We start from the raw sequence: 13352 nt of genomic DNA, 5'->3' as shown, positions 1-13352 counted from the left end.
TCATCTGAGTGCTGTGCGATTCATGAAGGACTCTGGCTCTTTGAGAGTGGCAAAGGTCTTATGGATACATGTTCTGGAGTGTTTTCCTCACTAAATTCAAAGCTGATTAAATTGACATGTAGAAAGGTTCTGAAAAGATGTTTTGGTTGGAGATTAAGGATACTGCAGCTGTGAAAACTCAAGCTCATTATGCTTTGTATCTAATGTTCAAAGGAGATGCTACTTGCTGTTGGTCATATCTGTTGTTTTGTTTTGTTTGTATCTTAAAGGGAAAATTTTCTCCATGAGTGACAACCCCTCCCTTGACAGTGTGGACTCTGAGTATGATATGGGGTCTGTTCAGAGGGACCTGAACTTTCTGGAGGACAACCCTTCCCTTAAGGACATTATGTTAGCCAATCAGCCGTCACCCCGCATGACGTCTCCCTTCATAAGCCTGAGACCTGCCAACCCAGCCATGCAGGCTCTGAGCTCCCAGAAACGAGAGGCCCACAACAGGTCGCCAGTGAGCTTCAGAGAGGGCCGCAGGGCATCGGATACCTCCCTCACCCAAGGTGAGTGACTGCCCTCTCTTCTGGCTTTTAAAACTCTTATATTGTAGGACTTGAGGGTGTTTATTGCCATGTTGGTTTTACCGCTGTGGTCACTGGAAGGCCTTGTGTTTTATTTAAACTGTTTGGTCACTGTTCTTTCTTTCAGGAATTGTAGCATTTAGACAACATCTTCAAAATCTGGCTAGAACCAAAGGAATCCTAGAGCTAAACAAAGTGCAGTTGCTATATGAACAAATAGGATCAGAGGCAGACCCTAACTTGGCCTCAGCTGCTCCTCAGCTCCAGGACCTTGCTAGCAGTTCCCCTCAGGTGGGTGCTCTGGGCCCTTCCCACAGTGGCTCTGTGAGTATGAGGCATGAGTTTGTCCTGAAGATGCGTCATTTCATTTAGAGGATTTATTCCAGTCCTGGAGCAAACAGGTTCTTTTGGAAAGCCCACAAACTGAAAGTTTTTCTTGTTGCTGCCACCTGCCACCGACAGGTTAGACCCGTCCACACTGGCCCTGGGTGATCAGTACCATGTGGAGGCCTAGACGCTCTCAAGCTGTGTTTGGTTCATAGGGAAGATTTGATATGAATTACCTCTTATAGTTTCCCTTGAACTTTCCCCCCAAACACACACACAAATTAAAAATAATAAACTTCACAGAAATGAGAAGCTTGTTGCCAGTACCTTTGATGTGGTATCATGTAATTAACTATTATAAGTGGATTATTTATGCTAAAAATACAAAAAATATTACTATTTATCCAATAAATTTTATTTTGAGCCTATTGTCAGTGCCTTAGGGATATTATAGCATTTGATGCCCACGTGAAGGTAATGGCCTCCCGAGGACATCAAGAGCCTTTGCTCCAGTGCTGACTAGGTAATCGTTTACTGCAGATAATACGTGTGTACATTTTCTGCAAAGTGATTAACCCTCAGCCTCCTAGTTAAGTAAAGAGCTTGGAGTATTATATCTTGCGAAGTTGGAGTTCTTCTTGGACATTTGCCAAGGTGCTTAAACTAAGAATTGAAACTTTCTCCCACATGGAGAACTGAAAACGTTTTCACCCCCTTGCCCCTCAGGAGGAAGTTTCTCAGCAGCAGAAAAGTGTGTCTGCTCTCGCCAGCAGTGTGCGTCCTCAGCTCTCCCAACGGCAAGGCCTGGAAGCCCAGTACCTGCAGCACAGACTCCAGGTGGGAGCCTCCCCTTGTTCCTGCAGCTCACTGTGCTCGTCCATGCAGAATCGGCCTTTCTGCACGGCAGAAACCTGTTTTGCTTGGTATTTTTTTAGGGTAGCTGCTTGATTCCTCATAGGCAGGTGGGTTTGACTCTGCGCTTGTAGTTTCTAAAAACATGTTCAGACTTAGCCTTATGCTCTCTGTTGGCAGCAAAAAAGAATTTGTCCTCAGGCCCCAGGAGAGGACAACACTACTGAGTGGTAGGAAGGGAAACCTGGCTTCTTTGCTTCTAATGTTATGCCTCCTAATGAATAATAAATAAAGTGGAAATCTCAAGTCAGCAAAATTTTAATATCAACTTTCTACATGGGTGCCAGAAAATCTTTAAAAATGATATAACATAGATCCCATAAAGAATCAGTCATTCGTTCATTCAGCAAGTGTTGTGGCCTTTGCTATCAACACTTAACTCCGCTTTTCTCATTGTTTTTAATCTCCACGAACCTCACAGTCCTAGAGGACTTTTAGAAATGGAAAACTGAAGTAGATTAGAGCTGAGACAATCCCGGCCTGCTGACCTGATGCTACTGGGCACAAGGCTCTGCCAGGGTCTCAGTGAGCAAGTGTCAGTCCCTTCACTCTGCATGGATTCTGGAGGACACACTTGGCTTCTACTCCAGGCAGAAGTACAGTGTAACGACTGCACTCTAGATGACAACATATTGTTATGTTTGTATTATTTTTCTCTTCTTCCAGAAGCCCAGCCTTCTGTCAAAAGCCCAGAACACCTGTCAGCTTTATTGTAAAGAACCACCACGGAGCCTTGAACAGCAGCTGCAGGAACACAGGTGAGAGAGGGTCTTTGGCCAAAGAAGTCACTTTCTTTGTGGAAGACTTAGGAATGCCAGGTGTGTTGTCCTCTCCCCTGGGTGTTTGCCTCTACGAGGAAAATAGGTTTCAAGACCTGATCGCCAGTGCAGATATTCCAGTGTCCGTAGCATATGGACCTGTCAGGGAATAGCAGCCCGAAATGTGCTTTGTGTTCCTTTTCTTCGTTTCCCCTTTGGGTTATGAATAGACCTAAGCTTTCAGAATCTGTGACCTAATGCAGTCTAAGTGGGTTATACTACAGAGAAGGCCTCCATCCTCCCTTGCAGTAATTCCTGCCCCAGGCCTTGCTAGTAGAAGCAGCGTGGCCAAGGTAGAATTTTCCTAATCCGTCAGCCTACAGACACCCACAGAGGCCAAGGTGTTACCCCACCTTCAAAACACTCCAGATGGGAAATCAGTCTCTCGCTTCATAGGGAGAAAAACTCAGAGTGTTAGAGAAAATGAATTAGTGTTCACTTGAGCACTGAGGGATCAGTCAGAATTGGGAGTTTAAGAAACCAGACACAATTGGTTCCTACCACGCCTTTGTTTTCTTCTGCCATGGGAAAGAGAGAAGTGGGGGGACTAAAGCTAATGACTGATACTGGATTTACATTAAAATAGCCATCACTGAAGAGGATTTAAAATTCTTTCTTTGGTATTGCCAATTTAGACTCCAGCAGAAGCGACTCTTCCTCCAGAAACAGTCTCAGCTGCAGGCATATTTTAATCAGATGCAGATAGCAGAGAACTCATACCCACAACCGAGTCAGCAGCTGCCCCTTCCCCACCAGGAGGCGCCACCGCCATCACAGCAGCCATCGCCATTCAGCCTGACCCAGCCCCTGAGCCCCGTCCTGGAGCCTGCTTCTGAGCAAATGCAGTACAGCCCTTTCCTCAGCCAGTACCAGGAGATGCGGCTGCAGCCCCTGCCCTCCTCGCCTGGTCCCCGGGCTCCTCCTCCACTGCCCGTGCACTTGCAGCAGCAGCCACCACCGCCGCCACCACCACCTCCGCCACCACAACAGTCGGGAGCTGCCCCAGCACCTTTACAGTTCTCCTATCAGACTTGTGAGCTGCCAGGTGCTGCCTCCCCTGAGCCAGACTATGCCGCTGCCTGTCAGTACCCCATGGATGGAGCCCAGCAGAGTGGCATAGCAACTCCAGACTGTCCCAGGAGCTCAGGACTGCAGGAGGCCCCCTCCAGCTACGACCCTCTAGCCCTCTCTGAGTTCCCCGGACTCTTCGATTGTGAAATGCTGGAGGCTGTGGACCCACAGCATAGTGGCTACGTCCTGGTAAATTAACCTCAGCACAGGAAGGGAGGCAGGTCAAGTGAAGGAAGAGTGTGTATTTCTATTTGTATTCCAGCCTTTTGAATTTAAAGCTTATTTTCCTGCCCTCTCGCTAATGGGGAAAAAAATCAAGTCACCCAACTGGAATCAGAGGGCCTGGCCTGGTGGATGTTGCTTCCTTCTGGCTCTGTCCCACCACAGTTTTCTGTGGCAAGTGCTGGAACATAGTTGTAGGCTGCAGCTCACGCCCTTAGGTCAAGTGGAGCAAGCTCTCACGGAAGGCACCAAAAAATGTTTTTATGAGAAGATGACATCCAGACCCAGGTTTTATGCAGAACTACACCATTTCATTATCGAGGGAAACCTTGGTGAAAGCAGGAAAAAATGTGTGCCATTATATATGGGCAGAAAAAAAAGGCAATATATTTTTCACTGAAGCCAAGCAACACCATGTTGCTTAAAGGCAGATCAAGAATACATAATGAAATCTGATGCACAGGAAGTAAAGGACAGAGTACTTTGTCGTTGAATCTTAAGTTCTAAGCTGCTGATGCAGGTTGTCCCTGAGACCATTGCAAAGCAGTGGAGTGTGAGCTTTGTTTCAGGGGCCACTAAATAACAGCTGGTACTGACCCCTGAGACTGTCAGTCGTCTCCCGCTGGGAGCAGGTGACACACTTCTTCAGCAGGTGTCCTGGTTACAGAGCGTCAGAGTGGACTTGGCAAAGATGTCACCTGTAGAACCAGAGACCCACCGCAGTGGAGACTGGGGGCAAGGATTCGAGAAACCCTCAGGAGCAGCAGCCCCGGGCCCAGGAAGACCGGCTCTTCCTGAACAGTCCTTGTGGAGACTTCTGGTTCGGGGCCATTGGTCTTTGAGGACCTGGCGTCTCTTTTACAATGTAATAACTACTTTGACTTTACACTCTATGTTGCTAGTAGTTTATTGAGCTTTGTATATTTGGACAGTTTCATATAGGGCTTAGAAATTTTAAGGACAAGACAAATGAACTTTAATCTCCCATGTGAAGTGGTAGTGCTGTGCCTTTGCTCCCAGATCATGCTTTAATTATTTCTTTTCTGTAGAAACCAACAGTTTTCCATTTATGTCAATGCTAAATCCAAAGTCACTTCAGAGTTTGTTTTCCACCATGTGGGAATCGCATTCTTAATTTCCTTAGTTTTGACTTGTAATGAAATGTTCAAGTATTACAGCAATATTCAAAAACCACAGATGTGTTAACCATTTAAGCAGATCATCTGCCAAACACGTTATATTACTATAGTAAAACTTAACCTTAACCCTTACAATTCATCCATCAGAGTAAGTAAAAACTAGATGCTACAGCTAGTTGACTGTATACGTAGAGGTAATGAGTAACCTGGCATTTGGACAGTAACATCCAAGGGTTACAGATTCAGTATTATTTACAAAGACTATCGTTTCTGTCCTTTAGAACGGTTTGTCCTATCAGCAGATGAATGCGTTAAGCACAAAGCATCTTCCTTAAAGCACAAAGAAGAGAGATACTACACTGATGCTGCATCTAGAACACACCTTTAAGTTGCCTTTCCTCTTTGTAGTAAGTGTCCAGGCAGGTGAGGAGAAGCATGGACGGTCTGAGTAGTTCTGTTCCGGCCCCCCGCCCAGCCCCTCCCAGTGTTGGTAACTTGAGCATCCTTGTCTCAGGCTCACACTTGGCACCAGGCCGCTTCAAGGAGGCCCTCTGCTTGGGGTTGGACTCTGGGTGTTAGCAAGAAAGGGTGGTGGTGGAGGACTGTCGTGCTGTGATTTAACAACACGCAGTGAAAATCCAGGAAGAATGAATGCTGTTCCTCCTATGGATTGTTTATTCCTCCTCGTGCTTAAGATTGATGATTTCGTGAAATAGATCACATCGTTTCATTTAAGAGATCCTTTCATTAAGATCTCTAATCTGTTCTGAGTTTTTGCAAAATAAGCCAGTTATAAAACGGGGCTTGATTTGTTTAGACTGAAGGATATTTCCTAAAATATACTACAGAAGTGCTGTAATATTTATGAAATTAAAATGCTTTCCAGATTGAAAATGCGGGCCGCTCGTTTCAGAGTCGCAGGAAGGGCACAATTACAGATTGGCATGAACGCCTGCCCCCAAGCAAGGCCATGGGCCACTTAGCCCAGGAAGCCTCGGAGCTATGGCAGGACGTAGGACGACAGATGAGGGACAGCGGAGAGCCTGTTGGAAAGTTAAAGGACCCAGAGAGAGACACTGGGAAGCACCAGCAGTGGCCAGGTCTGTTAGGAACCGACAGACCAGCGGCGCGGGCACTCACCTGGACCTGTGTTGTAAGCTCCTATTTGCTTTTCTCATTTATTTCAAGCAGAAATCAATAAATTCCATAACAATCTGTATTTGCTGAAATGTAAGCTGGTGAGAGGAGACTGGTTCTGTTGGTCAATCAGGTTTTCCCAACCCTGTCTGATCCTTGCCGTTGCTCTGTCCCCTAACTAGTGACCTGTGTAAGCTTCCAAGCCGCTTTCTCTTCACAAATACTAAAGAAACACTAAGAAGGCTTCGTACCACTCTTTTTATGAGAGGCTGCTTTGAAATAATGCCTTTCTTTCCAGTCTGTTTCACATTAGCAGTGTGTACACTACTGTATAATAATCATTAGCTTTATTATCTTGTAAACCAGGCTCCTCTGAAGAGACTTTGGTGAGATGAACGTGAGGTAAAAATTTCACTCGGCAAAAAGTGCAATATGTGTGGTACTTTATTTTTTGTTTATGTTCTTTTTTTAATCCAGGGGTATTAGTCTCTGCTTTGGGAAAAATGCACTAGTTCTGCCATTTCCAGTCAGGCAAGTGTGTCTCTAGTATTTACGTGCAGCTGATATGCAGGTCCCTGTAAGGCAAATAGAGCATGTTAACGCAACAGAGAGAGGGTGGCTGTTGCATTTCAAAACTGCTGGTAAGCTCCAGTGACCATCCCCAGCCGCCCCTCGCCACCTCTGCCCCTCCCAGGCCTGCACCGGCCTCTTGCTACCTTGGAAACACAGAAGGGGGCCAAAGGTTCTCCACACCAACCACCTTCCAGTATCTGCTTAATGGGAAACATCTGGGGCCACCAAGAAGGACCATGAGATGGGACTAAAGGACTCTGTGAGTTCTGATATGAACAAAACCTTTTCTCTTCTGAATCAAACTTTGCCTCCTAAGAAGGAGAAAGAGTCCCTTTCTTCCTCAGAAATAAAGAACTCGTTTAAGCTGTGTCCTGAGTCGGTTAGGTGGGACTGGCAGGAGCTTGGGACTGGGACTAAAGTCAGCCCTCACGTCAGAGTCCCTGAGCAATGGGGGGCCCTGTGCCCTTATGGGGAGGGAGGGGACCACCTTGGAGGAGCATCGCCCTCCAGTCGACTAAAGGCCTCTGCGGAAGGGATTCATTGTGGCACTGGCCTCTCCCACTCTGCCCCCACACTGTCGTCAGTACCTAAAAGGGGAGGCTCTTAGAGAAAAGAATTCTACCTAATTGTTCCAGTTGGGAAGAAGAGTGTATTCTCAGCTAGCGAGTGATTGGGTAGCCAACCAGAAACTAAAGAAAGGGGAAAAGCAGCAGCTTCTCGTTAGAGGCGGTCAGGGGTCCAGGTGTGGTAATTAGAGCAGCCTCGGGTCAGGTGCAGGCAGCTCAGCCACGTGGACGTGAGGAAATGAGTGGCTTCCTTTGCGGGGTCCCTGGTAATTAATTAAATACTGGGTTCTGTTGGGCTCAGAATTTTCAGCTCTGGATTATATTTGAAAACCTCTATCAACAGTTACACTTCAGCTCCCTATTGGTTTAAAGAAAATTCATACTCCGGATAACTTTTTCACATTGCTCCTCCTTTAGAGACAATACATAGTGTCACTTGACAGCACTGGTCCCAGTGAACAGTTGCGGAGTCCCGCCGGGGCTGACCTTGACTGCATCTGCACCCCTACCCTGGGCTGCCTCTACTGCCTCCTCGGAAGCCACCTGAGCCGCTCGGTCTCTTTGTGCCTAGACATCAAAGGTAAAAACTGGAGAACAGGTAGTAAGTTGGAGTCATTGTTATAGGCAGGGAACTTTGATCATTTTGTTGCTTTTAAAGGACGTTTTTACAGAACTTATCTTCAGAGTGATGTGTGGAAGGCAAGAGCAGTATCATCTGCCTCTGCTTCTAAACTGGACAAAAAAAACATTTTTAAAAATTTATGTACCCCTTCTGACAGGTTCGGTAGTATGGTCCTCCCTGGCCTGCGGCCCCAGGGAAGTGACTGGTTACAGAGCCCTTTCTGTCTCTTGGCCTGTGGCCCCTGGAAGGCGGCAGGATGAACAAAGTCTGGCCTTCAAAACCCCTTTTGGCCCCAGAGTCTCTGGTCTTACAGTGCCCCTCTCATATTTGTTTTACCCTTTTTTTCCCATTAAAGTAGGCTAGCTGATTCTAGAAGGCTCACAGCCGCCCTAGTTACACGACCATCTAATGTCCACATCTCATCTGGGCAGATTTCAACACATCTGGCAGAATTGGGCACCTGCTATTGCAGAGATTGAGAAACAGGCAGCAGCACTGCCCTAGCCAGTGATAGTTTTGATGGTTCCAGCCTAGCGTGCAGCTTGCCTGTCCGAAAGGAGCAGTAGCTTATATCTGTGCACTACCATACCCAGCACTTGCACAAGTCATCTCTTCTAATCCTCACAACAATTCCATGAAATCAGTTGGGCAGATACCGTCCTCATTTTTACAGCTGAGGAAACCCAAGCTCTCAAAGAACATGTGACTGTTTACGTGACTTGTCCAGGTGCACGGAGCTTGTGAGTGGAGGCACCGGGACAAGCTCGTGGGTTTTCCAGATTCTCAGTCAGCTCTTTCCCTCCTCAGTAGCAGTTGACTCTTCTCATGAGCAAACAGCTGTATAAACAGAGTCCCCATCTTGGTGAAGCACTGGGTGAATGTGACACTATCCCCGCACTTATTGTGCACTTGACAGCTGCCTGGCTTTGGGAAGGAGGTGCCCTCCAGGTGACAACTGCAGTTGTCCAAGAGGCCCTGCATGAACAAGGCTAGGGGGACACAGACCCCACAGACTGCCATCCTTCCCGTGTCCAGTTAACTACAGAAGTTAGGTTCACATCAAACATGTCTAGTGTCTCCAAGTTGCACAATATAGTAATTTCCTACAGGAGTATATGAGAGAAGGACACACCCTTCCTTGATTGCCAGGGGGCCAAATTGCACAGCTTTGACCCACCACTGCAGGCCAAGAGACCCAACCCCAAGAAAGGGGGCTGCTCAGAGAAGAATCACAAACCCAGCCTGGTCCTGAGGAGGGCCGTAACGTTTCTTTACAATTCAGGCCCATCAAGTAGAAGTGCTGATTAGACACTTTTAGGGTTAAAAACAACTTTGATTGAATACTTAGTCTTTTCAGAGGCAAAGTGGGTGGGTAGGAGGGAGCTTTAAAAATAGAAGTGCAAAATAACATCCTGGAAAAATATGACCCCAGATTGGAATAATGTTACATTAGCAAATACAGAAAGCTGGGAGTCGCCGCTGCCTGTGGATGCCTATCTGTTCAAGATTTGCTCGGTCAAGGAAATTCAAGTGGTGCGACTTTGCCACTACTGATGGTAAAAGAAATTTGCCTCCACCAATATCTCTGAAGGGAAAAGAAGTAGAGAGAAAAGGAGATTTGCTTCTCTTTGGGGACTATAAGAAATAAAAGTGATACAGAGATATTTGCACTTTGTAGAAAGGGCAAGATGATTTGCTTATTTCTGAAGGGAGGAGGAGGGTGGTCTTTGTTGGATGTTTGGTTTGTGAGTTACTTTTGATAAAGTTAATCTAACTGTAGTTATTTTTTCTGTGTGCTTTTTTTCCTAAATGCTAAGAAAAGGTGGTGAGTTCAATAGCTTTGGTATTTTGAGTGCAAATCATAGCTCCAATGTGAAAAAAATCAAAATGTAACCTGTCACTCAATGTTAGAAAATTGCCTAAAATGCAGTTTAATAAATGATCTTTGTATCAAACAGTAATTTAAATGGGGGTAATTTTCTGCAAGGAAAATGTACTGTTTTTACGTCTCCAACCCTCTTGAATTAAAATAAAAACAACTTGTTTTCTAAGAGCCTGGGTGAGGTGCATGTCAGGCGGATGAGATAGGGCCTTTGCTCATCAGGCCTTGGGTGGAATTTTCAAGTATGGAAGGTGGCTGTGTCTCTGAGCTCTGGTGCTCATTTCAGGCTGCAGAAGGACAGTGGGTGATATGTTCTCATTGACGTCAGCGGGGTAAATAATACCTCGCTCTGAAATCGCCCGAGTGCACGTTAGCCGCTTCAGCACGCTGACGGAAGCACTGCTAACCGCAGCCTGCACACGGGCGGGCCCGGGCTGGGCGCTGCCTGGTGCTCCTGGATTTGCAGAGGTAGTCGGGGAAGGGCCTCTGCAGCAGGAGGAGCAGGGAAGGCAGGCGCATCGGACTCCCCGAGGACAAGCAGGCTGCAGGGCGAGAGGTAGGAATGGGGGCCAGCCAGACACTGCTAGTTCTTCACCACGGCACGTCTTCTCTGGGGCCTGCAGAAGGCCTCAATACTGCGTGTGTACACGGACACACGCGCGCACATACGCACACACATACGGTGGACCCCCTCACAGGGACAGGCACCAGCTCAGTGCCCTCAGGTGCTGTAGGATCCATTTGCCGAGGCATTTGGGGCCACTCTCATACATTTGGGACTTGGTTTTGTGCCAGACCCTGAGTGAAAGAAAGGGCAGTATTAAATCCTACTTTCTGGCAGCAAGTTCAACTGAGATTTGGTTTCACTCAGATGATTCCAGTTGAGCCCATGCTATAGAACTGAGACAGTTCACAAACAGGGATCATCTGCTGGCTGCCTGGGTGGGTGGGAGGCTGGAGGAGACTCTCAGCCCAGAACAGGAGGAGAGTAGGCCCTCCATCAGCTTGTCCTGCTGCCCCAGCACCACTTACAGCGCTCAGTCCTGCCCCAAAAACAGCTGTTACCCCTGTTTGGCTACCCAAGAATTCAGTAACACAGAGTTTCAATTTTTTTTTTTTTTTTTTAAGGAAAGCAGTCAATTTCAGTAACGATGTTTTGCAAACTTTCCCCTTTCCCACCAAATTTCTCCATTTTTATTTTGTGTTGCCAAAAACAACCCCAGTGTCCAGGGTACAGGCAAAAATAGCAGACCTGCCAGGAGAGACTGGCCAGAACTTCAGCAGCCCATCAAGCCCGACCTCCACGTTCTCCAGAACATCCTTCGGTTCTGTGGCTTTCATGAGCCAAAGGCTCAGCACAGGGTGGAGGAGGGTGAGACCATGGAGACCTGAGCACCAGACCCAGGGCCTCTTCCTGGCTGGGCTGGGGGACTAGAGTTTGCCAACAGTGCCCACACTCCAAAAGGACCCAGTGTCTGCAGTGCCGCTCACCAGAGCCCACCTCTGTCACCGCTAGTCAGGGCCCTGCCAGGGGGAGGGAAGTAGCAGGGCCCCAAGGTTCAGTTCTTGGCCATCTGCTCCTTTCTGCCCCACTAGTTCTTAAATTGAGGTTTCACAGATCCCTGACATGCTGATAAAAGCTTTGGACCCTCTTCCCAGGAAACATATTATACACAGACATACAACTTCGGACAGAAAATTTCAGGGAAGGGGTTAGTTTCTGAACCCCTGAGGCCCATTCACAGGGTTAGAGGGATTGCTAACCCCTAACTGAGAAAGAGCATTAGTGCCTCCATCTGCAACCCCTCAGGCTTTTCAGAGAGAATCCAGGTAAGGAAAAGAGCCCCGGGGTACCGTGGGAGGAAGTCCTGGGCTTTGTGCACTAAATCCTAAGTGCCACGTAGCTGCAAAATAAATGTCACCTGCACAGGCTGCAGCTGGTCTGTCCTGGGAGCTGAAGAGAGGTGGCTCTGTCATTTCAGCCCCAGCCAGTGATGTCACTTCAAAGAAATGACAAGGCTGAGCAGCTCTAAGGGATGGAATGCTGCGCATGGCTCATCCTTTGCAATGTCCCTTTGGGAGACAGATGTGGGTCTTGAAGTGACGGGGTCACTGGCAACCCTGCCCCCACCCAGGTATGTAGCTCTGACCACAAATCACAGAGGCCAAACCCGAAGCCAAACCCGAAAGCAAGGCCAGGCTGAGTGGGGAGCTTACTGTGTACCTGCAGCCATTCCACTCTAACAAGCCTTCCTGCTCGAACATCCCAACCCCCAGCGCAGCTGAACTCCTCTGGACCTGCAGTTGCAGATGCCCCTAGGGAGCGCTGACAACTCCCTTCGTGTAAGTTTCTAGGGGACTTTCCTCGGCACAGCTGACTCAGAGCTGGTCAGATTGGCAGAGGTCCGAAGCCCAGGCAAAGCAGGTGCAGGGCTGAGCCACCAAGCGAGAAGCCTGGATCAGGGGAGGGAGCACAATGCACCATGGGAGGTGGACCCCCCGCCGCCGCTGCAGCTGAGCCCCCAAGAGCTGGCTGGGCAGAAAGCTCAGAAAATCTGGGCCCAGAAGAAAGGAGGCATTGGGGATTTGACCTCTAAGGGAAAATCGAGTCACTCTCTCCATCAGGCAGGCTGTAGGAGTTTCTGACTCAATCTCTCTCCTCACTCTCCAAAGAGGAGGGACTAATGGGGCCTGACTGAGAACTCTGACCCTCAGGAGTCAGTCCATTACCAGGCCAGGGCCACTTGCGCGGTTGGCAAGTGGGACGCAAATGAACTGAGGGAAAAAGCCCCCAAGGCCTTTCCTAGAAGCACATCATGGGAAGGACCCTGGGTTCACAGCCTCTGCTGGCTCCAGTCTGGGACCCCCTAGAACTGACCTCTGGTCACTATAGAAGCCCACATGTTTATCAGGGTCCCTGTGCCAGCAAAGAGAGGGCCAAAGGGCAGGCAGGCAGGCAGTTGGAGAAGGCCCCAGAGATGAAAGGGCCCGGCACGGAGGGCCTGGCCAGGACCAAGGCTGGGAGAGCAGGGCCCAGCTTCCCCCAGCCCACTCCCTGGAGCAGCCACCTCGGCCAGAAAAGCCCTCCAGTCAGGGTGGTGCCTACCCATTCTCTGCCAGGGACAGACTAGGAGGCAGCAAAGAACCCCTGACTGAGTCCTCAGCCCCTGGCCCCTCCCAGCCCTGCCACTAACCAGAGCAAATCATTGCAAAGCCTCGTTATCCCCAACGGTAACTCGGGAGCATAGACTGGCTGACTTAACTCTCAGGTTACTGTGCGATTCCAATGTAGCCTGACAGCACTGCCCTCCAACAACAAAGTATCCAGAAGACTCCCCAGCTCCCCTGACAGCTTGTTATAGTATCTCACCTCCACCTGTCTTGCTTTCATTTAACTCTTCACTGTCCCAACACCAGACGCAGAAAATGGTTGCTTGCTCCCTGTGAAATGTCTCAACAGATTTAAGGGTGGGTGCCCTATTCTGAGCACCTGCTCCAGGTTAAGAACCAA

General features: G+C 48.4%; 2 protein-coding genes across 5 annotated transcripts in view; one reads left to right on the top strand and one right to left on the bottom strand.

Annotated features, from left to right (window-relative positions):
- Window positions 1-10012, top strand: part of SIK2 (salt inducible kinase 2) — a 123221-nt gene extending 113209 nt beyond the window's left edge. For 2 of the 4 annotated variants that reach the window (XM_058545244.1, XM_058545245.1), the window contains 5 exons: window positions 270-554; window positions 700-863; window positions 1626-1736; window positions 2478-2569; window positions 3265-10012. In XM_058545244.1, coding sequence (XP_058401227.1) covers window positions 270-554; window positions 700-863; window positions 1626-1736; window positions 2478-2569; window positions 3265-3898 — 1286 coding nt within the window. In that variant the 3' untranslated portion in view covers window positions 3899-10012. The remainder of the gene's footprint in view (window positions 1-269; window positions 555-699; window positions 864-1625; window positions 1737-2477; window positions 2570-3264) is intronic. The other 2 variants (XR_009220767.1, XM_058545246.1) reach the window with 2 other exon arrangements.
- Window positions 7844-13352, bottom strand: part of PPP2R1B (protein phosphatase 2 scaffold subunit Abeta) — a 36584-nt gene continuing 31075 nt past the window's right edge. The window contains exon 16 of the mRNA XM_058545248.1: window positions 7844-7924. Coding sequence (XP_058401231.1) covers window positions 7859-7924 — 66 coding nt within the window. The 3' untranslated portion in view covers window positions 7844-7858. The remainder of the gene's footprint in view (window positions 7925-13352) is intronic.

Source organism: Diceros bicornis, chromosome 7 (genome assembly GCF_020826845.1).
Source record: "Diceros bicornis minor isolate mBicDic1 chromosome 7, mDicBic1.mat.cur, whole genome shotgun sequence".
Taxonomy (NCBI): Eukaryota; Metazoa; Chordata; class Mammalia; order Perissodactyla; family Rhinocerotidae; genus Diceros; species Diceros bicornis.
Note: the sequence above shows the minus strand (reverse complement) of the source record. Positions and strands in the feature narration are given on the sequence as shown.